General features: G+C 54.4%; 3 protein-coding genes across 3 annotated transcripts in view; all 3 read right to left on the minus strand.

Moving 5' to 3' along the window:
* Window positions 1-10,283, minus strand: part of CACNA1S (calcium voltage-gated channel subunit alpha1 S) — a 67,871-nt gene extending 57,588 nt beyond the window's left edge. Inside the window, exons 1-2 of the mRNA XM_008685179.2 lie at window positions 10,132-10,283; window positions 8,338-8,443 (exon numbers count right to left, since the gene is read on the minus strand). Of these exons, the coding sequence (XP_008683401.1) occupies window positions 8,338-8,443; window positions 10,132-10,283 (258 nt within the window). The remainder of the gene's footprint in view (window positions 1-8,337; window positions 8,444-10,131) is intronic.
* An 842-nt stretch (window positions 10,284-11,125) lies between these two features.
* ASCL5 (achaete-scute family bHLH transcription factor 5) lies at window positions 11,126-12,579 on the minus strand. Its single transcript, XM_040636436.1, has one exon. The coding sequence runs from the start codon at window positions 12,557-12,559 to the stop codon at window positions 11,987-11,989; it is 573 nt and encodes a 190-aa protein (XP_040492370.1). The 5' UTR covers window positions 12,560-12,579; the 3' UTR covers window positions 11,126-11,986.
* A 393-nt stretch (window positions 12,580-12,972) lies between these two features.
* TMEM9 (transmembrane protein 9) overlaps window positions 12,973-22,419 on the minus strand; it is a 34,105-nt gene continuing 24,658 nt past the window's right edge. The window contains exon 7 of the mRNA XM_040636438.1: window positions 12,973-13,050. The gene's annotated coding sequence lies outside the window, so the exon portion shown is untranslated. The remainder of the gene's footprint in view (window positions 13,051-22,419) is intronic.

The raw sequence follows: 22,419 nt of genomic DNA on the forward strand, positions 1-22,419 counted from the left end.
TGCTTGGGTGCTGCTACTGTCAGATACTTTCATAACATTAATGATTGTTTTCCTCCTGGACTCGCTTGCTGCCTTAAGCAGACAGCAGTGCTGGGTCTCCTGCCTCAGGAGAGGTTTGTGCCAGCGCCCCAGGCCTTTGCTTTCTAAAGCCTGAACCCACCATGCGGAAAAAGGTTGAGGAGACAGGGCTGTCTCACAGGCAAAACAGATTCCCCTAGGGTTGAGAAGGCTCTAGGGTAGATCTGGTCTGGGGTCTGCTTCCTCATTGAGCCCTAAAGACGTAGCAGGGTCTGGGAGGAGGCCCCGGCGCCCCCCAAGAAAGCAGGGCCCCCCTTGCCAAGGATTCCTGCCCCTTCAACTTCAAATGGAGACAGTGGAGGGTGGGCCTGAGGGGACCATGGGACTGGAACACTATGGCCTCATCCGGGCTGGACAGAGCCCCTGGGACCCGGGACCCTTAGCACAGCCGGAGACGAAGGGTCTGGCCCAAGCCCAGGGCAGGCAGGGTAACTGAGAGTGCCGAGAATAACTGAGGTTGAGGCTCTCCCCATCCAGAGGGACGCAGGCTCAGAATCAAGAGAACGTTGATTTCTAGGATAAAGGATGACATTTCCTGAGCACCTCAAATGTAGAGGAAGGTTCAGCCTTGCTACGCTGTTTTTCCTACTTTCCAGATGAGGAGAGTGGGGCTTAGAGAGGGAAGCAGGGTGCCCGAGGTCAAGAGGGCTTGTCCCACCTGCCGTGACTGAGTCAACGATTTTTCTACTAAGCCAGCCTGGTGTCCGGTCGCTGCACGATTCACGGGGTGACCAGGGTCTTGGCGTCTATCTCCATGACCACCTCAGCCTCCAGGTTTGGAAAATGACCCGATGAGGAGTGAGGAATGTGGCTATATTTAGCCTGATGGACTGTGACCCAAGTAGATGTGATCTGAGTGGGTCTCTCCTGCCATCCTACTTCCCCTTCCCTTCCCACGCGGGAGAACAGGCTCGCCCAGGTCTTGCTGGGTCAGACATGCCAGGGCTTTCTACCCAAGCAAGACCATGGAGCCCAGAGTCGCAGGAGGAGTCTGCATACTTGTGGTGGTGGTGACAGGTGGGATGAGGGGAAAGCAGGGTGCCCAAGCTGGGAGGGGGTGGGAGACCAGTACTGTCTTAGGTAATCATAATGATAGCTAAGACTTATTAAGCACTCACTTATGTACCGGGCTTTATTCTAGCCACATACATACATTTAATCCTCATAGAACCGTACAAGGGAGGTACTCCTACCCTCATCTTACAGATGAGGAAACTGAAGCACAGAGGGGTTAAGTGACTTCTCGGGGATCACACAGCTACTATGTGACAGAACCATAATGTGAAGCCAGACAGTTTGATTCCAGGGTCAGTGGGCTCAGCCAGTAGGCCATGCTGGGGAGGGAGAGAAACAGCATGCCTGGGACATCTGGAGGGGTTTAACAGGTCCTGACCGACCCCTTACCCCACCCTGCCCAGGTCTGCCATGGCCCCCTGGCTGTGGTCTGGGAGCGCTGGTCGGGCAGAGAAGGAAAAGAATGAAAACTGTGCAACCCCTGTGTGCTGGGTGGGACATGATGTCATTGTCCTCATCGATGTAAGAGTTCTGCAAGGTCACTAAGTGGTCCCCTGTGAGGTGACTGAGGCTCCGAGAATTTAGGGAGCTGCCAGAAGTCCAGGTAGGAGGCAGGTTTGTCTGACGTGAAAGCCCCTTTCTCCCCCGACTCCCCCACAGTCTGCATAACTTGGACAGGGCGCCCAGGGTTTCCTCCAGGCGCCCACTGTTCACTACCTCCCCATCTGCAGCCCTGCCCTGTGCAAGGGGCGCAGATTAGGGGTGCAGAATGCTAAGCCCCCAGAAGGGGAGCTGAGTCCCTGCAGTGGGAGAGGGCAGGCTCCGGGGGAAGGCTGGAAGGCGGGCTTTCATTTTACTTGGCTGCACCCTGTATGGTGACGCAGGCCCGATCACCTGGGCCCAGCAGGTCCCAGGTTTCCGAAGAGCAAGACCAGAGCTGGGATCCATCTGAGGCCAGAGCCTCCCCAGACGGCGAGGTGGAGTGGTCTGCTGGCCGCAGGAGTTGGCGGGCACATTCCAGACCCTATAAAAAGACAAGTGCCCTGGATGCCAGAGGCTTAGGCTGCTGCCTTGTGCACAGGAACCTGAACCCCAGGAATGTACTGGGGCCTGGCCGAGTCTGCTGACACGGGAGGACTGGCAGGGGTGGGCCCACTGCTCTCCGAGGGCCGGGGATGGGGAGGCCAGGGATGCGGAGGCTGGGGACGAGCTGAAAGGCTGAATCCCTCCAGACTGGTCCTGCCCTGGGCACCACCAAGGCCTACCTGACCAGTGTGCCAAAAATCATCCAGAACTTAGAAATTAGGCAAAGGGAGGTCGCCATGTCCTTGAAATGTCATGTTGGAGCATTTTATAACAGGCCTGGCCAAGGACTATTTCATGATCTAGGACAAAGTTTATCAGCCCCAGCCTTATTCACATTTCAAGGACAATCCTTTCTTGGTGGGAGGGGGCCGTCCTGGGCATCGGGGATGTTTGGCAGCATCCCTGGCCTCTACCTGCTAGATGCCTGTAATGTGGGGACGGTCCCCACCAGTTTCCCAGCATTGCCAAATGTCTCTTCCCTCCCTGCCCTTGAAAACCACTGAGCTGGGGGAAGGTGCCTGTTCAACTCTCACAGTTCTGTCCTGTGGAGATACAAATGGTTTCTGCCAATAGAAAAGATAACACGAACAGGTTCCTATTTCATTGCCCCGTGGGACATCAGTCGGCTTAGGATCTAACCTGGTAATCTTATTCCGTTATTTCTTTCTCCAATATTATATACTTCTGTTCCTCGAATTCTCTTTGAATCAGCTTTAACCTCCTGCCTGCTCTCTTCTCGGTTGAATTAATCTTTGACACGTGTTCCTTCTTTATTTTAATCCGAGGCACGTTTGCACTGTTTGAAACGCATGCTTGGACACAGGATTGCTCTGAGGATGAAGTAAAATAATGTAGCAAAAGCAATCAATTCCCAGTCTGTGCCCAATAATTAGTAACTCTGATCCTTGGTGCTTGCCCACATGGGTGCCCTCAGGCTGGTCAAGGCTGGAGTGGTGACCCTTCCAAAGTCCCCTTTCACCCAGTCAGGGGTACCCCCTAGGAGCAGCATTCCTCAGACCTCAGGGAGCAAGTGGGGCTTCAAGGAGCAGAGCTGGCTTGAGAGGGTCTTGGTCTGGCTTGGCCCTGAGGTCTGGTCTTGGCTTTCAACTACCCTTGGAAATCCCACTGCCCTTCTACTGGCCCCCGTGGTGACTCGGTGTCTAGTCCATCCTCCTGCTTCTCTGACAAATGGTGCCCCTTTGTGATCTGCATCCCCAGCCTTCACTCTCCTGGGAGAACTCTGGGACAGGGCTGGGTTAGACACAGGCTTCCCAAGCCTAAGGTAGGCTTCTCTCTTGGGCAAGTGGAGTCCAGCCCAGGTAGAGGCTGGGGCCGGATGCTCTGAGCGTCCATTCTGGCCTGGGCAGGCAGCAGCTGCACAATCAGGAGAAAGCAGGGTTACGGTGGGGGGCTGGGGTCTGCTCTCGTGGGACTCCTCCTGTGCCACTCACCAGGGAAGCAGGGATGGTCATCCTCTCCTGATATCAAGAATGCCACATCAAGATGCCCAACACAAGGGACAGGCTTGCCCACACAGCCAGCTGGGCATGTGCGGTGATCTAACCTCTCCGTGCCTCAGTTTACTCTTCTGTAAAAATGAGAAAAATAGTACTACCTTCCTGTGGGTCTGTTGTGGACAATAAATGAGATAATGCATACAGAGCATTAGAATAGATCCTGCACAATTGTGAGTGCCCGACAGCTACTGGGTGTTGTTAAGCTGGTGATCGTGAGGAGGAGGAGAATTTGCTGGAGGACTGGATTGGGGTGGCCAGGAAACCCATTCAGATAAGTTGGATGTTTCAAGGAGTGAAAATGAAAAATCTAAGAGAAATCAGGGACAGATAGCGGGTGAGGTGAAGAGGAAATTTTTTTTTTTAAAATCCTTTGGTCATACCCTTTGAATCTAGAACAACCCAAGGGTCTCTGTGAGCGGGGCTTTGTCACTGGGGATCCCACTCTGAGGCACTGTGGTACCTGTGTAGGAAAATTCCTTATGTCGATAAAAGGGGCACCGCAACACACCAGGTCTTGACTCATCCAGTAACTTCTCTCAAGTGTATGATGTTACCCCCATCTTACAAACGAGGGGACTGAGGGCACGAAGTTATATAACATGTCCAAAATCACGCAGCTAGTATATGAATGGTCCTGGACTCAAAAGCATACTCGGGTAGCTCCAGAACCCACTCTTCCCCAACCTGGCTGATCTCAGAGCCCCTTCCCCCTCCGCCATGATGCTACACGGCCGGCCAGGACATCAGCACCCCCCGTCCTCTTCTTGCCATCCTCTGAGCCCCTGTGTCTCTCCAGAACTGCCCTGGCCTCTCTGAGCCTCCGTGTCCTCCCGTTCAGGGAAGACCCGGGTTTCTCCACTGACACAGAACAGGCAGAGTTGGGGGGTACCTCAACTCCAGTCCATCACCGGCAGCAAAAGCTGGGGTGGGGGGAGGAGATGGAGAGCACGAGAAAGCTCCTGGGGGGGCACCAGACCTTGCTGGGGAGCAGGTCCACTTTCCCACAATCAAGGGCGCCAGCTGCCTCCTGACTCTGTTCTCACACAGGCAACTGTGTGACAAGGCTTCCTTGTCCCCTGACCAGCCCTGCCCCCTAGCTCGCACCCGTCTAACGCTCAGACCCGCAAAGCCCATCGCCTGGTGAACCGCGGTGCCTGTATCTCAACAGGACCGAGACCAAAATCCCTGTGTCCCTCCTCCCATCTCCGCCTGCTCCTCCCCGGGTGCCGCCTGTCTTGGTAAAGTGATACCGCCATCTGCTTGTCACCTACTCTGAAACCCGAGCGTCATCCTTGCCTCTTCTTCCCCTCCCCCATGCCTCCGTCCCCACATCCAGCAGGCACCAAGTCCTGCTGAGCCATCTCCTCACTATCTCTCTCCGTCATCCTCGTACCCATCATGCCTCAGTTCCAGTCTCCCCCCCTGCCTGCCCGCACAACTTCTCCTCCTTCTCCCTCCTCTCCCTGCTTCCCTTCTCCTCCCACCCCAGTCCACCCTCTTCATGGTGGCCCGAGAGATTTCTCAACCTCTTGCCTCCAGCACTCCGCTCAGGGGGCTCCCTGCTGAGGCTTCTACCGCCTCTCCCCTGGTGCCCCAACCCCTCCTCCAGGACCAGCTACATAATCGATGGGCCAGTATAAAATGAAAAATGAAAAATTGTTCAGAAAGTAGGAAATAAATGCCATTAAAGGTGTTAGGATATAAAGCTTTTTTCTTCCTCCCATGGTTTCCTTTTCGACCTGTCATGGTGTTTTTTATTGCCCATTTACTGTTGTGGGGGAAAAGTACAGACCCCCACCGGCACTCCTTGTCCTCCTCCATGACCCACTGCATGCTCAGTCCACTACCATGCAGCGGCCAGACGTCCTGCCCCTGGGCTAGAGGTGGGGAAGTGGAAGCAGGCATCTCCCTTCCCGTGGGCTTGCTGCCTCCACCCAACGTGGGCAGCCAGCACACAAGGGTATGGCCGCCTCTGCTCCAGGAGACACTAAGTATCTGGTTGGGGGATAAGCCATAAGCTCCCCCAGGCGATCATTCACTGAATGGGCTGTGGTCCTGTCAGCCCAGGGTGGGGACAGCCACTGCCATGCCCTGTCCTGAGACACCCAAGACCCACGTGTACCCAGCCCTGACCCTGGCCCAGGACGCCAGCGGGGAGAGACTGAGCAGTATCTGTCCGTTCAGGTGGGAAGCTGGAAGGAGGTGGCAGGGGGGGAACTGTGAGTGGGGCCCCGGCTCTAAATACTAGTGCAGATACCATTGTTCCATTGGTCTTCACTCACAGAATAAGGATTCAAAGATGAAATCGTTTAAATTTGCAGCACTATAACCACAGATCATTAAACCCCAAGCATGGCGACCTTCTAAGTGCAGGCCCCAGAGCGACTGTATAGGTCACAGGCTCATGAAGTTGGCCCTGTTCTCATCCTTCGCATCTCAGGGTAAACATCACGTCCTCTGGGAAGGACCAGGTCCTTCTCCAGTAAAATATCATGGTGTCCCAAATCTTACACATTTTCCATCTCATTTTAACTACTTGTGTAATAATTATAATTATGCTTAATTGATTTGATTAGTTAATCCCTGTGAAGACTGGAACTATGTCTACTTGGTTCCCAATTATATCCCTAGCATGTGCCAGGGGTATAATAGGCACTAAATAAATATTTATTAAATGAATGGGAAAGTTAATGAATTGATCTGTGGGCCTCCCTTCTTATAAACTAAGGGTTATTTTGGATGACCTGAAAGTCCCTAACCTTTCTGATACCTACAAAGCAGCCGGTAGGTAAGAGAGAGATGAATATCTGATGTCCCTTCCTTCTGGTCTAACTCCTCTCATTTCTCTCCTGCTGGATCACATGGAGATGAACGTATAATTGACAAATGGAATGAAGAGTCCACAGCTAGAAGCTGGCTCTGTGACTCTCTCACCTACCCTCTCTGGGCTTCACCCCAAAGCGATCAGATTAGGATCCCTCACCGACTGTTAATAGTCCAACTTTGACATGTGAAGTGATATTCACTGCTTTGGAAAGCTTTCTGGTCAGGTTTTCCTCTTCCAGGAAACTCATCATCTTGTGTCTGTGAGCTCTAGCTAGACCTTACCCAAGGCTTTGTAACTCCAGCCCACACGCTAAAGGAAAGCACACAGGACCATGAGAAATTTTTAAGGCAGCCATGTTTCAAGATGGAAGATGACAGACCCAGTAAGGTGTAATTTAACCCCATCCAGAGGGCAATTTCTTTTGAAAGTAGCAAACTTCTTAAGAAGTTGAAATAGAAAGAAGGCACCAAATATAAAATCCTGAAGAGTGGGGTGGACCCACAGCCCTCCTGGGTTAAGGGACACTAAATACGAAGTCTGTCTTGTGGAAGGTTCAGCGCCCCTTCCCAGCCTTTGTTGTATGGGCCCTGCCCACAGTTCACCTCACTCTCCTTCCACACTCGGAACCAGAGTTTTTTCTGTTTATAGCCAAGCACACGCTTAAAATCCCAGCTTCTCACCAGCTCAAGATAGATTCCCATGGAAACCAGCATAAAGGAGAAGCAAAGATAAATACCTTTCTTTCAGGCCCTGGATGCATGTTAATTGGCCTCCCCCCTCCCTCCCCCCGTGATATAAATGCAGGAAAAAGCCTGTTGAGATGGTGGATCCATTGTTCTGTCTCCTCGGGGGCCTAGACAGTAAATGCCTGAGAGCACTGTTTCTACAAGGGCTTCCCCTAGAAGTCCTCAAGCTGTCACCATGTGGGCAACACAGCGGTCACCAGAGCAGGTCCTAAAGTCAGAGAGGCCTGACTTTGAGACCCTATGACAGGACTTGCATGTGGGGTGACCTTGGGCAAGGTACCCAAACTCTCTGAGTCTCAGTTTCCTTGTCTTTTACATGGATTTAATGGTGTTGCCTCACGGGGGGCAGTTAAGAGAATTAAGTAAGACAGTAAACTATTTAGCACAGAACCTGGCATCCAATAAGCTCATGGTAAATGGTAACCGTGTTTACTGTTATCTAGCTGCTGGGTCAGGTCAGCCCTTCACCTCTGTAGGGCTCTGTTTTCTCACCCGTAAACCAGCCAGGAGGGGAGGAGATAGGACAACAGGATGCTGGAAAATCCCTTCCAGATCTGGCATTTTATGGCTCTGTGTCCATGTTATTGGTGAAGGGGCAAGGGGAACATGGTATAGAGCCCTAAACTATGTGCTCTCTTGGAATTCCTAGATCCCACTCTCCCGGGAGGCAAGTTCCTTCTGGATGAGATCCAGGAAAGGGAACGTAGCACTCGGCCTCCGTTGCTCGGTCGCTGACCTTACTGAGCCTCAGTTCCTGCGTCTGTCAGACAGCATCACTTCATGGGGCTATCGTGAGGATTTTCTGAGCTTCCTCGCATCCGGTGCTTAGCACAGTGCCTAGGCACGGTAAGTACTCGCTCAGTGCTGGATGGTAACCTTACGGAATCCAGAATTAGCAGGTTTACCCTGCAAAGCTGTGGAGTCGCCCGTCAGCCCTGCAGGTGGCTGGGAGGGTGGGGTCTGTGCCCTCAGGGGATGGGAGCTCCAGCACCACCCACCAGCATGCCGTCCACCAGCCGGCCTCCCCCAGCCTGGGGCTGCAGGAGGGGGGTAGGAGGACCTCTCTTACCAGGCCAAGGTTCAGAGTGTTGTTGTCGTCTTCCGGCATGGGCAGGTACACAGCCAGGGCCACACAGTTGGCAAAGATGGTGAGCAAGATGATGGTCTCGAAGGGTCTGGTGTTAGGGTTAAGGAGCGCCCTTGAGTGAGGCGTGGGACTGGTACCCGTAAGGGGAGTGGTACAATGCAGGCCTTTGGGCCCCTGCGGCTCCTTCCCTGCTCTCCTGTAGGTTATAGAAATGGCCAGGTTCTCCTCGGGAGCAGGTAACTTCCACTTAGATGGGATAGGAACTTGGCTGAGGGCTACTCAGCTTTAAGGGCTAGGAAGACGTAATGCTTCTTGGCAAACACCTGCCCATCCCCCAACTAGCTGCCCCCCCCACCCCCGGGGAGCCATGATTTTCTAAGATTCTCGCCAGACAACTTGGGGGGCTCACTCAGAGAACTGGTGAGGGATGCTGGGGTTGGGTATCCACAGGACAGGACCAGGAAAGGGGAGGCTGCAGAAGTGGTACCCAAATCCCCCCCAACCTGAGGAAGGAATGGATAGGCCGACTGAGTCAGCAGCCTACCCGGCCCCCTCCCCAGCCAAGCTCACGTGCCGGTGTGCGCGTCCCACACCCACTCACGCCTCCCTCCCAGGCGCACCCACCCCCTTCACAGTCATTTCCCAAGGGGCACCCCCAGGCCCATTCCTTTGTGGGCGAGCAGCCCAACCCAACCCATAGGCTGAGCCACTGTAAAGCGGGTGGTGGAGGTGGGGACGGGCCGCAGGGTGGCAGGCACACTATGCAGAAGGTCTGGACTGACTACCTGCTTCTCTTCCTGCCAGGGTCTGAGAAAAGGTGGGCCACAGGGGCACAGAGGCGCAGAGGATGGAGGAGAGAGAACCCACCGGGGGAAACCCGACCCCCCCGGAGACAGGCCAGGAGGGAGAGGCAGTGGGAGTTCCATGTCACCAGGTGGAGCTGAGGGCAGCAGGGCCCACTCTGACCCCAGCCATTCCAATTGGGCCCACGTTTTCCTTATCCTTCCAATTAGCCCTTATTCCCCTTTCTTCTGGGGAACAGCTGGTGGGAGTCCAGTGTTCCAGAACCCTACAGAAATATTTCAAATATTCCTGACCGCTCTGTGAGAAGGCACTTGACACAGCCCCTCCCCCCAATCTCCTTCCTCCCTTCCCCAAATAACCCAGATATTTTCATCATTCTTCCTCTCAGAGCTAATGCAAACAGAGAAAGGGATTGCAAGTCCCTGTCCCCAGAGTGTTATGTCTGAGTGAAAACCGCCAAGGCATCACCCTGCGCCCGGAGCGCCTCACAGCAGCCCTTTGTTCAAGGCCGTTTCTCCTTTGACCCCATCCTCCGCTGGACGCCCCTCGCTCGGCAATCTCTCTGCCTTCACACCCTCCCACCAAGGGGGAGAATCTGCTTTTTTCTCTCCCATCCTGTATCAAAATGAGACCATTGCCTCAAACCCCTCAGTGGAGCCCCATGATCATGGGGTTTGGGCACACCTGTGATCTGCCCCCGTGAGACATCCGGGTCCCTTCCACAGATGGTTGTCACCAGGCCTTGGGCCCAGCACTCAGGCGGCGGCCCCACCAGTTCCTCCTGCTGCTCCCCTCCCCCTCAGCAGAAGCCTTCCTTCCCTAAGGCTCCTTACACCCCTTCTGTGGCAGTTCACCCCATCTCCAAGTCCCCAGTCCCCCTACCCCCAAAGTCTGTGATCTGTGACCATGCCCTGCCTCCCTCTCCCACATCACACAGGCTCTCCCTGACACCCTGCGGGTCCCAAAGGATACTTCCATTCCACGATGTTGATGCAGGCCTTCCTCACGGGGTTCTGGAGGGTCAAGCAGAACAGGGCCCGGGGGGGCCTTGGCAGAATCTCAGGAACGGGCTTCTTGGGTTGTTTCTTCCTCAGGCCCTCATCGTGGGGTGAGGACGGCTCCATGGCTTCCCTGGTGGCCTCGCTGTCTCCTGTTCCCCCACCCCGCTGCCCTCTCCGCCCTGCGTCCCCAGTGCCCCCGCCTTGGGGACTGGACCGGCTGAGCCTGCTGGGCCCAGCATGCCCGGCGGAGCCAGCCAGGGGGCGGGGGCAGGAGGATTACTCTCCCTGCTCCCAGCAAGTAAAATTAGCCTCCACTGGCTCCCTGCTGCCTGGCCTGAGCTCCTGAGGCCAGGCAGCTGTCATTCCTTCCCAGCCCAGCCAGTGACATCCCAATATGTCCCTAAGGAGGCTGGTAGGGGGGTGGCAGAAGGAACTTTCACATGGGCCTAGGAATGGGGGCAGTGGGAGACAGGATGGAAAGCTTCAAGGCTGGGGCAATAGAGAGTTCAGGAAGGGGGTAACCTATGATATGGAGCCTCAAACTGCAGATGCTCCCGTGTGCCAAGATGAGCTTCCCCCGCTCCCTCGCCCCACGGCACCCTCCCAAACACCATCTCAGGACCTGCAGCTAGCTGTCACGCCAGACCTCGCCACCCCGGGCACACCCCGTCAGGAAAGCTAACTCGTCCACACCGGGGCGAAAGTCTCCCTCAGAAGAACGTTGAGCGTGCACACTTCGGGCACAATGGGTAGTGACTGTGTGCTTTGCACCCTCCTCCCGCAACCCCTCCAGCACCTCACTGTGCTCCGGCCCCTCCCTGACACTGTGCCTGGGACACACTAAGCTCTCTGTAAACGTTAGCTGGATGCAGAGCTGACCGAATGCCCCACACCACCCGCAGTAAGTGCTCCGAGTTGTGGGTGGGGGTGACAAAGGGGCACCAGGGAAGTGAGGTAGACTGATCTGGAATCACAAAACTCAACAAATCTTTTATTTAGCCTCTTGGTACAAACACAGCGCCATATGGTCCCATTGCCCACAGAGGGATACAGTCTGAGGGGGAAATTAACGCAGTCCTCAAGCAACCTGGGGGGAAAAAGGATGAAAAGGCTACACTGGGGGTCAGGGGTGGGGGTGGGTAATCGCCCTCCATCAGGGAAGCCAGAGTGCGTCACCAAGGCATGCACTTGGCCTCTTCCCAAGTCTGATCTGGGAGAAGTGCAAGCAGCAGTCTGGCCTCCTGTCTGGGCGTCTGGGTTCCTCTGGGGTGGGGGGGAGCCGGGGGTGGCAAGCAAGCTCCCAAAGTGGACGCTAGGATTTGAGGCCATCTCGTGGACAGCAAGGGCACGGCTCATCCCATCCAAAGACCAGCCGGCCTCCTGGGGAGTCGCAGACACAGGGCTGCACCCGTGGCGACATAGGTCGAGGTCGAAGAGGCCACCACAGCGGGTGGTGCACAAGCTGGAGCTGAGCTCCGACCTTCCGCAGCGCGGGGCTGGGGCAGAGCGGGAGGCCCACCCAGGGACGGCCGTCCTGGGTTGCCCCCTGCCGCCTGGAGCGGGCACGGCGCGCACCCGGAACTTCCCCGGGGCTCCTCCCCTCTCTGTGGTGCCCCTCTATCCCCATCCCTGCACCTCTACCCCAAGCTGTAAGGAATGGGGTCGGTGGTGGCGGTGGCGGAGGGACGGTGTCGCAGACACCGCAACGCCGCGGACCCGCAAACGCCAGGGGCCTGCGCCGCACCGCGGGTGACCCGACAGTCCCCGGGCTGCTCTCGGGAGTGGGACGGCCCTGGCGGATCCCCCCACCCAGCCCCGGTCCCCGCTCAGTGGATGGATTCCTCCGACTCAAAGAACGGCGAGGAGGAGAAGCAGGAGGACTCGCACGACTCGGGCACCAGGGAGCCGGGCGCCCGGGCCTCGCGGTCGCCGGGGCAGTCGGGCGGGGAGGCGGAGGGCGGCGCGCCGTCGGGGGCGGCGCTCAGCAGCTCCTGCAGGTACTTGATGTAGCGGATGGCGGCGCGCAGGGTCTCCACCTTGCTGAGCCGCTTCTCCGCCAGCGCGCCCGGCAGGTGGCCGCGGAGGCGCGCGTAGCCCTCGTTGACGCACTTGACCCGCTGCCGCTCGCGCTCGTTGCGCTTCTGGATGAAGGCGGGCTCGAAGGGGTAGTCGTACACCCCGAAGGCACCGGGGAAGGGCACGTAGGGGAACACGCCCGCGTAGGCATCGTAGTACTGCGGCTCGGCCGGGCCCGGGTACAGCAGCAGGGGCACGTTGCCCAGGGGCTCGGCGGGAGGCAAGGGCGCCCGGCGCGGAGGGGGCACGACGCCCAGCTGCATGCAGCTGGGGGGCGCCAGGGGCCGCCGGTCCGCCAGGGCCCGGCAGAAGTTATTGTTCATGGTGCCGCGTGGAGCTGGACCCAGAGTGAGACCCTCCCCGAGACGCCCCTGCCTGGGGTCTGCGTGGGCCCGACCACAGGGACGAGTCACATCGCCAGCAGCAGCCCTGGGGTACCAGGATGGGTTAGGGCTCCTCTTCGCCCTTTGGGATGGCCTCCGAGATCGCCCTGCCAGGAGTCATCGCCGTGGCCTAGTGTGGCTCCTGGCAGAGGCTCAGCGGCACCCTCTCCGATCCCGCCGCGGCGCCGCACAACTCCGGGGACCCCTGCCTTCTTCCGTGGCACCCATGGGCAGGGCAGCAGGCCTCGGCGCCCCGCCTCCTCCTGAGCCCAGCATGGGCACCTCCCACGGGCACTAACCCTGGGACTTCATACTTGGGGCCACGGGCACCGGGTTCTTGTTCCTTACCATCTGGGGAATCCCCCCGCTGCCCGGGCCACAAACCGTCGGCTGCTGTGAGGAGTGTGCCGGCTCAGCTCGGGGAAATGTTTCTAGAGAAGAGGGGAGTGAACATATCAATTAGGAATTGTATTATGCGCTCTTCTGAGTCACCCCACCCCCACCCTCCAAGGGGCTCGTGAGCATCCTGAGGGGACCCGGTGTGGCTGCTGAGGCCACTAAGGGCAGAGCAGGGTTCAAACCTGTGTTCACCCTTTCATGGCTGGGGGACCTCTCTGCGGCCTGCTTTCCACACATGGAGATAACTCAACATCCCTCACAGGAGATTAAGAGTAATATGTGAGAATCAAATGAGAAAAAGTAACCAAAAAACACCTCCTGGGCCGGCTTATAAAAAGTGCCCAGTGACCCTACGATTTAACAATCACACTACTAGATATTTACCTAAAAATACAAAAATACTAATTCCAAGGGATACATGCACCCCAAAGTTTACAGCAGCATTCTCTACAATAGCCAAATTATAGAAACTGCCCAAGTGTCTGTCCACGGATAGCCGATGCATAAAGAAGAGGTGCTACATATATACAATCGAATACTACTCAGCTGTAAAAAAGAATGAAATCTTGCCATTTGCAACAACATGCATGGAGCTAGAGAGTATAATGCCAAGAGAAATAAGTCAGTCAGAGAAAGACAAATACTATATGATTTCACTCATGGAGAATTTAAGAAACAAAACAAATGAGCAAAGGGGGAAAAAAAAGAGAGAGGCAAACCAAGAAAGAGCCTCTTAATTCCAGAGGACAAACTGCTGGTTTGCAGCCGGGAAGGGGCACGGGGATGGGGGAAACAGGTGGTGGGGATTAAGGAGCGCACTTGTGATGAGCACCTTGCATTATATGAAGTGCTGAATCGCTGTATTGTACTCCTGAAACTAGTATTACCCTGTATGTTAACTAACTGGAATTTAAATTAAAACTTAAAAAAAAAAAAAGGGCCTGATGATGTCATTTCCTTTGAGAGTGGGGATCAGATCTTATGATGGATACCTTCTAAGGCCTTCCATCTAAGGGGCTCAAAGACTGTTTATTGAACTAGCACAGTGGCCACCACAAGCCTACCAAGGGGGTAACTCTTTCCTGAGGAAATGAATCCGATTCCAAGGGACTTGGGTGTTGCTGGGACTTCCAGGGCAAGTACCAAAGCCTTCTGTGCCCCAGGGCCTGCGGATCCAGGCTGCACCCTCCCACCCCGTCCTGGGCTTCTCCTTCTCGGCACTGACCGGAAGTGTCTATTCTCTCACTTCCGTGTGCGCAGAGCCTGGCCCAGCTCCTGGCCTGCTGCAGACGCGGCACAATGGCTTGTTGAATAACTGGCCGGGGGTCTAGGCAGCAAGCTGGGCTTGTCAGGGCAGGGTTCAGTTACACACGGCCTCTCCCAGGCTCCAGGAAGCAGCTATCTCAGAAATAAGTGCTCTGCATTGAATTTAAACGCCACCCAACCCTCATCACATGTAGTTAGCGGATTCAGCCTGGGTATAATTTCCTCCAGGAATTCTCTCAGGCCCTGTTCTCCCCACTTGTGTGTGTCCTCACTGTCCCACAAATGCTGTCTAAGCACCTGTCACACTACTCTATCATTGTCCTCCTCCTCATGGAAGATGGAATGAGCAAGAGCTGTACCCACACAGGGCGTGATGGGGCAGCGGGAGGCCTTGGACACCGGGCAGGGCCTTTCGATGAGACAGAAAGGGGCTAGCTCTCTCCCTGACGGGGAGGTTGGTGACTCAGATTCCTGAGGGAGTCTCCTTCTGCATTTTCTCATCTTTGTCCTTAATTGGGTCCCAATTCTGTCCCCAGCTGGCTCTGCCCTCTATGCTGAATGAAAACCAGGAAGAATCAACAGCGATTCTAAACGTCATGGAGATTTGCATCTGCTCTCAAGAGTGGAAGCAAATGCGCCAGACATCAGGACAAATTCACATATCCCTCCCCTGCTCAGCAGCCTTTCAGGGCTCCCCGCTGCTTTTGAGGGAAGGTTCTAGAAAATCTCTTTCCAACAGACTCTCAGCTCCGTCAGGACCAGTCTCCTCCTGTCACTCTCTGCTCATTCCTGAGCTCTCTCCTTGGCTTCTACTGACAGGCCTTGGGACCTGTTTCATAGCTTCCTTGATTTTCCCCATTCCTGCCAACCTTTGAGGGAGCTCCGCCCATGCTGACTGCCTGAGCTCAGCACCTCCCAGCATGGACTTTCGGGATTATGCCTTCATTATAAGCCCTTCATTGTAAGCCCTTCATTCCTAGGTAATGCCCTCTGCCCCTTGCCCAGTGCTGGGTACATAACACTGCTGAAAATTATTGCTAGCAGTGCCCTGTTTTGGTAAAAACATGGAATCCAGACTATACTTTCCCACGTGACCCCCGTCTACTTAAATTTGATTTAATTATTCAAATTTAATTTGATAGAGGGTCAGAAGTTTATTTATATCTCGTGACAATTTTACAAATATAACTTAATATGTATTTGTATTGACTCAATATTCAATACTTATTTACATTTCAGACAAACTGTTTCCGTTCTTTTCATAAAACCATTCAGAAAAGTCACACACAAGAAACCTCACAGCTTGAGGGCTCTTGGGCCACTTCTCTCTTTACTGTCAGGAGAGAGCTAATAACCTGGCAGGGAGCCCAGATGAGGACACACCCCCAGCTGCACTGTGTTCTTCTTCTTCTGCCATCGGATCCCCCACCCCAGACCAGACACCGAGGACACAGTGCGGTAGGCTATCACCCAGAGGCAAGAGAACCGTTCACTCCGCACTTACTTGCTGGGGCCCTTTGTACACGAGGGGTCGCTCTGGGCCCTGGGATAGAGCAGTGAACAAAACACTGTAGTGAAATAACAGTAATGATAATTCTAGCTGTTATTTATTATTTATGATGCGTGAGCCACCGTGCTACGTGCTTTCCATGGACCATCCCATTTAACTCCTACACCGTTCTCGTGAGGTCAGTGCTAAGATCACCCAGTTTTACAGATGAGGAACCCGAGGCTTATAAAGGTTAAGGTAGGTCCTGTCCGAGTTTCCACAGTTAGTAATTTCGTAAACTAACAAATCTAAACGACCATACCCTTCTTCACCCCTTCCCTCAGGATGTCTCCCCGCGGCTTCACATTTGAACCAGAAGATCAGAGGGGCTTGTTCTGACCTAACACAAGTATTTTATTAACTTATGATTCCTGTTGGAGGGGATGTTCCCCTACAGATTCGAATAATTGTGCTGCGATTGAGCGTCCCTGCTGGTGGCGGAGGTTTCACAGGTCACCTTGGTCAACCTTGGGAAGGGAACGCCCCCTTGAGGATATTCTCAGGAGGGTGGCGGTGGAGCTCTGCTGGTGGGAAGGCAAGTACTGGGATGTAATCAGACGGGGTCAAACACCAGGAGCCGTACCCCGGGGAAGAGCCCCTTGCCTGAGCTTAGACACCCTGAATAGTGGGATGGTCCTCACTCAAAGATCGGCAGCCTGGACAGGATCTGATCTGCAGCCCCGTGCTACTAACCCTTCCGCTCAGGTCACCGGACGGGGCAGAACCATTTGCTAACAGTGCCACCGTGTGGCGATGAGAAGCAATGGCAGTAGCTGATGGATGAAATTCCAGGTGGGGACCTCATGACTGTGAAGTTTTAACCAACTTCCAGGTGTAACTCCCCTTGGGAACTGTGTTTCCAGATCTTTTGGAAATCTGGGGGGAAAGGAACACCCTCCCCAACGAAGAGTCACTCGGTTTTCTGTTAACATGCACTGACTCTCTTAGTTGAGTCTGTGGATCAATTCACATCCCCTAAACTTTCATTATATACAGATACATGAAGTACGTATAATCAAGCATATTTTGTTATTTGTTTTGAACAAGAAATAGCACGTTGTGTCAGAATTAGGCAACTCACTAGAGAGAAATGTGGTTCGGAAGTTGGTATAGGAAGTCCCCCGATCCCCACTCCCCCGCCCCCCGCGTACATTAGCAGTGGTGGTTGATTATGGACTGGGTCAAGTTCAACCAACCCATAGAGTGCTTTAAGCAGCCACAAAATAGCACCGCGGGCAACACTGCCTACTTTTCAAAGGGGCCCTAGCTCCTCTGTGGGACTGAGGGCATCCCTTGCCCGTGGCGTCCCCCCAGCGCCTCACCGTTCTGCCCCGCGCTGGTTTAATTTCTCCCTGGCATGGCAGAGCAGATGTGCCTGGCGAGAGGCACCCGAGATTCTTCCATGAAGCTCACTTCATGATGCAAGACACTGAGCTGCCCCTTTTAGGACCGCGATATGTTCACACCACACCGTGCACAGCTGCTTTGTTAAGGGCCGACTGTCAACAAGGTATTACACCAAGGACTCCACAGCCCTCAATCCGACTTGCGACAGAGAGAGTAAGTTGCCAGTGGGGGTGTCCTGGGCCTCCTTTCCAAAGCCCTGCTGTTCCTAATTGTGCAGCATGTAGCATTTGCCCCGCCAGCATTAGCTCCCTGTTGTCACATGCTGCCAGAGGCTCTAATGTCACAACCCCCCAGGACGGCACATTATTATAACTCCTTGCTGACGGTTTCATGAGCACTGCCTGCTGACCCCTGTCCCAGCGCTCTCCCAAGTGTCCACTGGCTACTCAGCCCGAGCTCCCCACCCCGCCCTCCACTCTACTCTTGGTGGCCAGCAGGCAGCCAGCGGGCGCTCTCCCCAGAGAACCTCCTGACACTGCCTCCCGACCAGGTTGTGAACTGTAAGTGAAAGAAGGCCTGTCTCATACTTCATTTTTAAGACCAAAGTATGCGCTCAGTAAATGTTTGTTGATTGACACTGGGAATCCCCGGGGAGGGCTGAACCATCCTTTATCAAACAAAGGGAGATGTGAACTTCCAACAGGCTTTACCACTTAAGGAGCAGGTAACATAATTTTCTACCTTTGCGGCTTCTCTCACTGTCTTCACTGGGACTGGAGCCAGAGGGGGGAGTCTGAGGTCAGACGCTGGCTGAACACGGAACGCACGGCTTCAGCAGTGACTTTGGGGAAAGTGAGTTCATGGTCCTCTGCTCCTCCCACCACTCAGAGAGATTCCTACAGTTGACAGATCCAAGATGGTGCTTCTCAGCACCTGACTCTAGACTTCTTCCAGAGCCCCGCCACCCCTGCTGCCAAAACCCGGGAGAATTCATAAGGAAACCAAGCACTCAAAATGACAGAGTGGGGGCCCTGCCTGGCTCAGTCGGTGGAGCATGCAACTCTTGATCTCTGGGTAGTGAGTTCGAGCCCCACAGTGGGTGTAGACACGAGTTAATTTAAAAAAATATTTTTAATGACAGAACTCATTGGCTTTGTGCTGTCGTCTTGCACATTCTCCAGCCTCCAGCAAGGCTGTCAATAAAACTTTCCCCAGAAGCTCCATGGTCAAATACTTTGAGAAATGCAGCCCCCTTCATTCCCTTTCTGGGAGATTCACAGGGTTCATTAGCATCCCAGAGAAAGTCCTGCAGTAAAGAAAGCTGTTTTTGGTTAACTCAGAAATTCCCAAATGGACATCAAAACACTTCTTTTTCCCTCAAGCCTGCTAACATCGAATGGAATACATTTCAGGGAATGGTACCTTAAATCTCCAGGATAAATATGTACTTTGTCTTTTTTTTTTTTCAGATTCTATTTATTTATCAGAGAGAGAGAGAAAGCACAAGCAGGAGGAGCAACAGACAGAGGGAGAAGCAGGCTCCCCACTGATCATGACCTGAGCCGAAGGCAGACACTTAACCGACTGAGCCACCCAGGCATCCCTGTACTTTGTCTTTTTTAAGTAAGAAATGTCATAACCTCCCTTGGAAGTGTGTCTTATAGCCTATAACTGTTTCTAGAAGGATAACCTCACCACTCCCACCATATTCATATGCAACACCCCCAAATACCTGTGTAACGTATCATTTCAGCATCTCAATGATATTTCACTGGATCTGACCAAGGAAGGGGCAGCCAGGCCCAGTGACCACACACCCTCATAGTGCTTTTGGAGGGTTGGAAACGGCCTTATCCTCTGGGCAGAAGCGGAGCTTGTGCAGGCTGATCTCAGCCCCTCTGCCCCCCCCCCCCCCGGTACCGGACAAGGCAGTGCTGCTGTGGCCTAGCCTCACACTGTCCACCACGCCACCATTCCCGCCCCAGGTTTTGGAAAGCTCTGGTTGCTCCCGAGCAACCTGTGTGCACCACTCCCAGCAAGAGAACAGCATGGCAGAGCTTTGGCACGGGCTGACGGAGCCATGGGCTCAAGCATGGCGTCACTCGGCTGGGGATCTCCAAGAAGAGGAAAGGAGTGCAGAAAGGAAGCCTAACGGGGATTAGGCGCCTTCTGATGTCTGATATTTCGCTTGCTGCTCTGCTCTCCCTGTCTTGTGTAACCCTCACCGCCCCCTCACACTTCTATTTCCAGAAGAGGAAACTGAGGCTCAGAGAGGAGAAGAGAGCTGCTCAGTGTCACACAGCTTGGGTGCAATGTACCAGGGTTGGGTGAGGTTGGTACAGCATGTGTCCTACTACCTGTCAATTCACCCCCGAACATCTCCTGAGCTCCTTCCAGGAAGCCTGCTGTCAGGGGGCACTCAGCACAGGACAGCCGCAGCTGCTGTCCCCAGTTTGGCAGAGGAAGGAAGGACTGCATGTCAGTAACAGGGCCCATCACATAACTAGCGCTCTCCCATGTGCCGGACACGGTTCTCAGTGTGCTCTCCCTACAGGCCAGGAAGGCCAGCGCTGACCATATCCTGTGTTACAGGAGAGGACGGGAAGGCTCAGAGAGGTTAAGTAACTTGCCCAAGGTAACACAGCTGGTACAGGACAGAGCTGAGATTCATATCCAGGTGTTTGGGCTCCTGAGTAAGCACCACTCACTACAGTACTTGCAAGGAGAAATCCCACCAGAGAAGTGAAAGCAAAAGCAGTTGAGAGGAGAAGGTAAAGACACCCAGCATGATGTGAAGGAAAACGCACTGTGCTACAACCTCAGCTCTGTTCCTGATTTTTCCCAGAACTGGGACGTGGGAGCAGGAANNNNATGCCTGATCTATTTGGTGATCAAATGGCTAAGTTTGTAAAATCACTTTGTGAACGATAAAGTTCCAGACAAATGTAAAAGGATTATCATTATAAAAGGTCATTTTAGAAGAAGCAGCCACCAATTGGATACCATCTCTCTCTACATGTTGGAAGGGCGAGAGTTAAGGGGTTGGGAAGATTTCTCAAATATCCTTGCAATCCTGCTATGAACTTCGGGAAAACCTCATTCTTGCATTTATCAGCAAGGGACTCGCTAGATTTACCTTCAGAAACAGGGACCTGCTGGCTCAGGAGCCGTTGAGAGCTTGGAACTCAGAGCACAGCTGGACCAGAAAACAATAGCTAACTTGTATATAAGATTTCCTCCATGTGTTGGCCACTATTGTAAATGACACGGATACGTGTACTTGTTTACACACACACACACACACACACACACACACACGGCCAGTGATTTAATCCTCACTTCAAGGTAGGTACTCAAATAATCCTTATTTTGCAGGTAGGAAACTGAAGCACAGAGAGGTAAAGTAACTTTCCTAAGGTCACACAGCTGATCAATATTAAACTTGGCACTTAAGAGAAACTGGCATACGCCTTGGGACTGGTGAGGCATCATCATTCTGTCCAGGGGTGAGTCTCTTTTAACAGCCTAAGAGATTGAGTAAAACCAAAATTCAAAAGAGATAAAGAGCATTCCAGTCATTGCTCTTTCTACCTACATTCCCACCCTTGCCCCCTGCTGTCAGTGACACCCAAAATGCAGAAGAAAGACGCTACAGTCTAGAAGCCAGGACATCCGGACTCCTCCGCATCCAAAGCAACTAATAGGTACTAACGTGACTGGTGGGCAAACCTTAGCGTCAGACAAAGCTGCTCCTTGCCCAGCCTTCAGAGAGGGTGTGAGCAGAAATAGCTCGAAGGAGCCCAACGACCTCATGGTGGGGGTGGGGGTGGTGTTCAGGTTGCAGGAGGGCAGCTGGGGAATGAAAGGCAAAGGGAAGGGACCCTGGTCAAAATGTTGATGGGAGCCCAGTATTTAACCTGATTCCCCCAGCTGAAGGAAAACCAGCGGCTTCCAAATGCAAGTTGCTCTGATTCCTGTTCGGACCGTTGCCGGCACCGAGTAGGTGCTCAAGAGCATCTCCGAACTCTTGTGATTAATCAGTGCTCGTTTCCGAGACAAAAACGAGGAAGGAAAATCATCCTAGGGATGCCTTAAAGCATGGGGAGCGTCCACCAGGCAATTCTGCCGGAGAGCTCGGACCGGGAAATTGGAGCTGGGCCTGAGCTTCCCCCGAGGGGGACGAGTCGGCTGCAGGCTGGGGACGCGGGCTGAGGGGGCACCACGGGGGATGCCCCCGAGAGGGCTGCTCTCCCAAACCACCCACTCAGCCATGAGGGTGGCGGTCGCCTCCCTGGGCCGCCTGCCCTCAGCCCAGCACCCACCTCAGGCTGAGACCTGGGCTTCAGGGCCCCTATCACTGCCAACTCAGGGAACAGAGGAAAAAGAGACTCTCGTCCCCTTTGCCACAGAAGAGAGTTGCCCTTGTAGGCGATGGGTATTTCATGGGTAAAAGAAATCCCTTCGGGCCACAGAACAAAAGTCTGAGGTTCCCTGATGCCCCTCCCAGTCAGATTCAGAGAGTTTGTAGGTGGGAAGTGACTTTCCGCCACGGGCTCCAGGAACAGGGTCTGCAGTGAGGGAGGGGACGCAAAGTAATGTCGCTTTGCACCGGCGATGCTCCACGCGTGGGATCTCATTGATGTCGGGATGTCCCTGCGAGGAAGGTGTCTTCCCCCCTCCCCACCCCAGGTCCTTCCCCCTGGTGGCCGAGGTCCCAAAGGCTCCCGGCACGCATGGTCACCAGGGTTCTGGATCTGTCTCTCCACGCACTGAGCCCTGTCTTAGACACAGCTGGTGCTCTCTCTCTGCATCCTGTCAAAACCTGGCGTTCAATCAGGGACTCTGGGGCCAGCCAACTGTGGCTTGGGATCCTGGCTTTGCCACTTCCCAGCTCAAGCAGCCCGAGCCACCCTGTCGTATCTTCTCTTCTGTGGGTGGGGGACAGCGGCGGCTGTCACTAGGGTCACTGGGCGGGTCCGGGAGGCCCCGGGGGAGAACGTCGTGGGGTGCTGCCTGCCTGGTCAGTGCCCCGCGACATCTGCTGCCGCCGCTGTGGCTGGGAACTGCTCTCCAGGCTCTAGTCCTGCCCCACGCAAATCCTCCAGGGGCACAGAACCAGTGCCTCCTCAGCGTGACTTCGATCGTGTTGCCCCCATCTAGACAACGTATGGCTCCGACAAGCGTACACTCCCTTGCCCAGCACCGAAGGTCCTCAGCAGTGTGCCGTCCTCCTCTTCTT

The sequence above is a fragment of the Ursus maritimus genome, unplaced genomic scaffold (genome assembly GCF_017311325.1).
Source record: "Ursus maritimus isolate PB19 unplaced genomic scaffold, ASM1731132v1 scaffold_2, whole genome shotgun sequence".
Classification (NCBI taxonomy): Eukaryota; Metazoa; Chordata; class Mammalia; order Carnivora; family Ursidae; genus Ursus; species Ursus maritimus.

What these genes read in the sequence shown, in the direction of transcription:
- ASCL5 (XM_040636436.1), bottom strand. Translation starts at nt 12,559, where the DNA reads ATGAACAATAACTTCTGCCGGGCCCTGGCGGACCGGCGGCCCCTGGCG.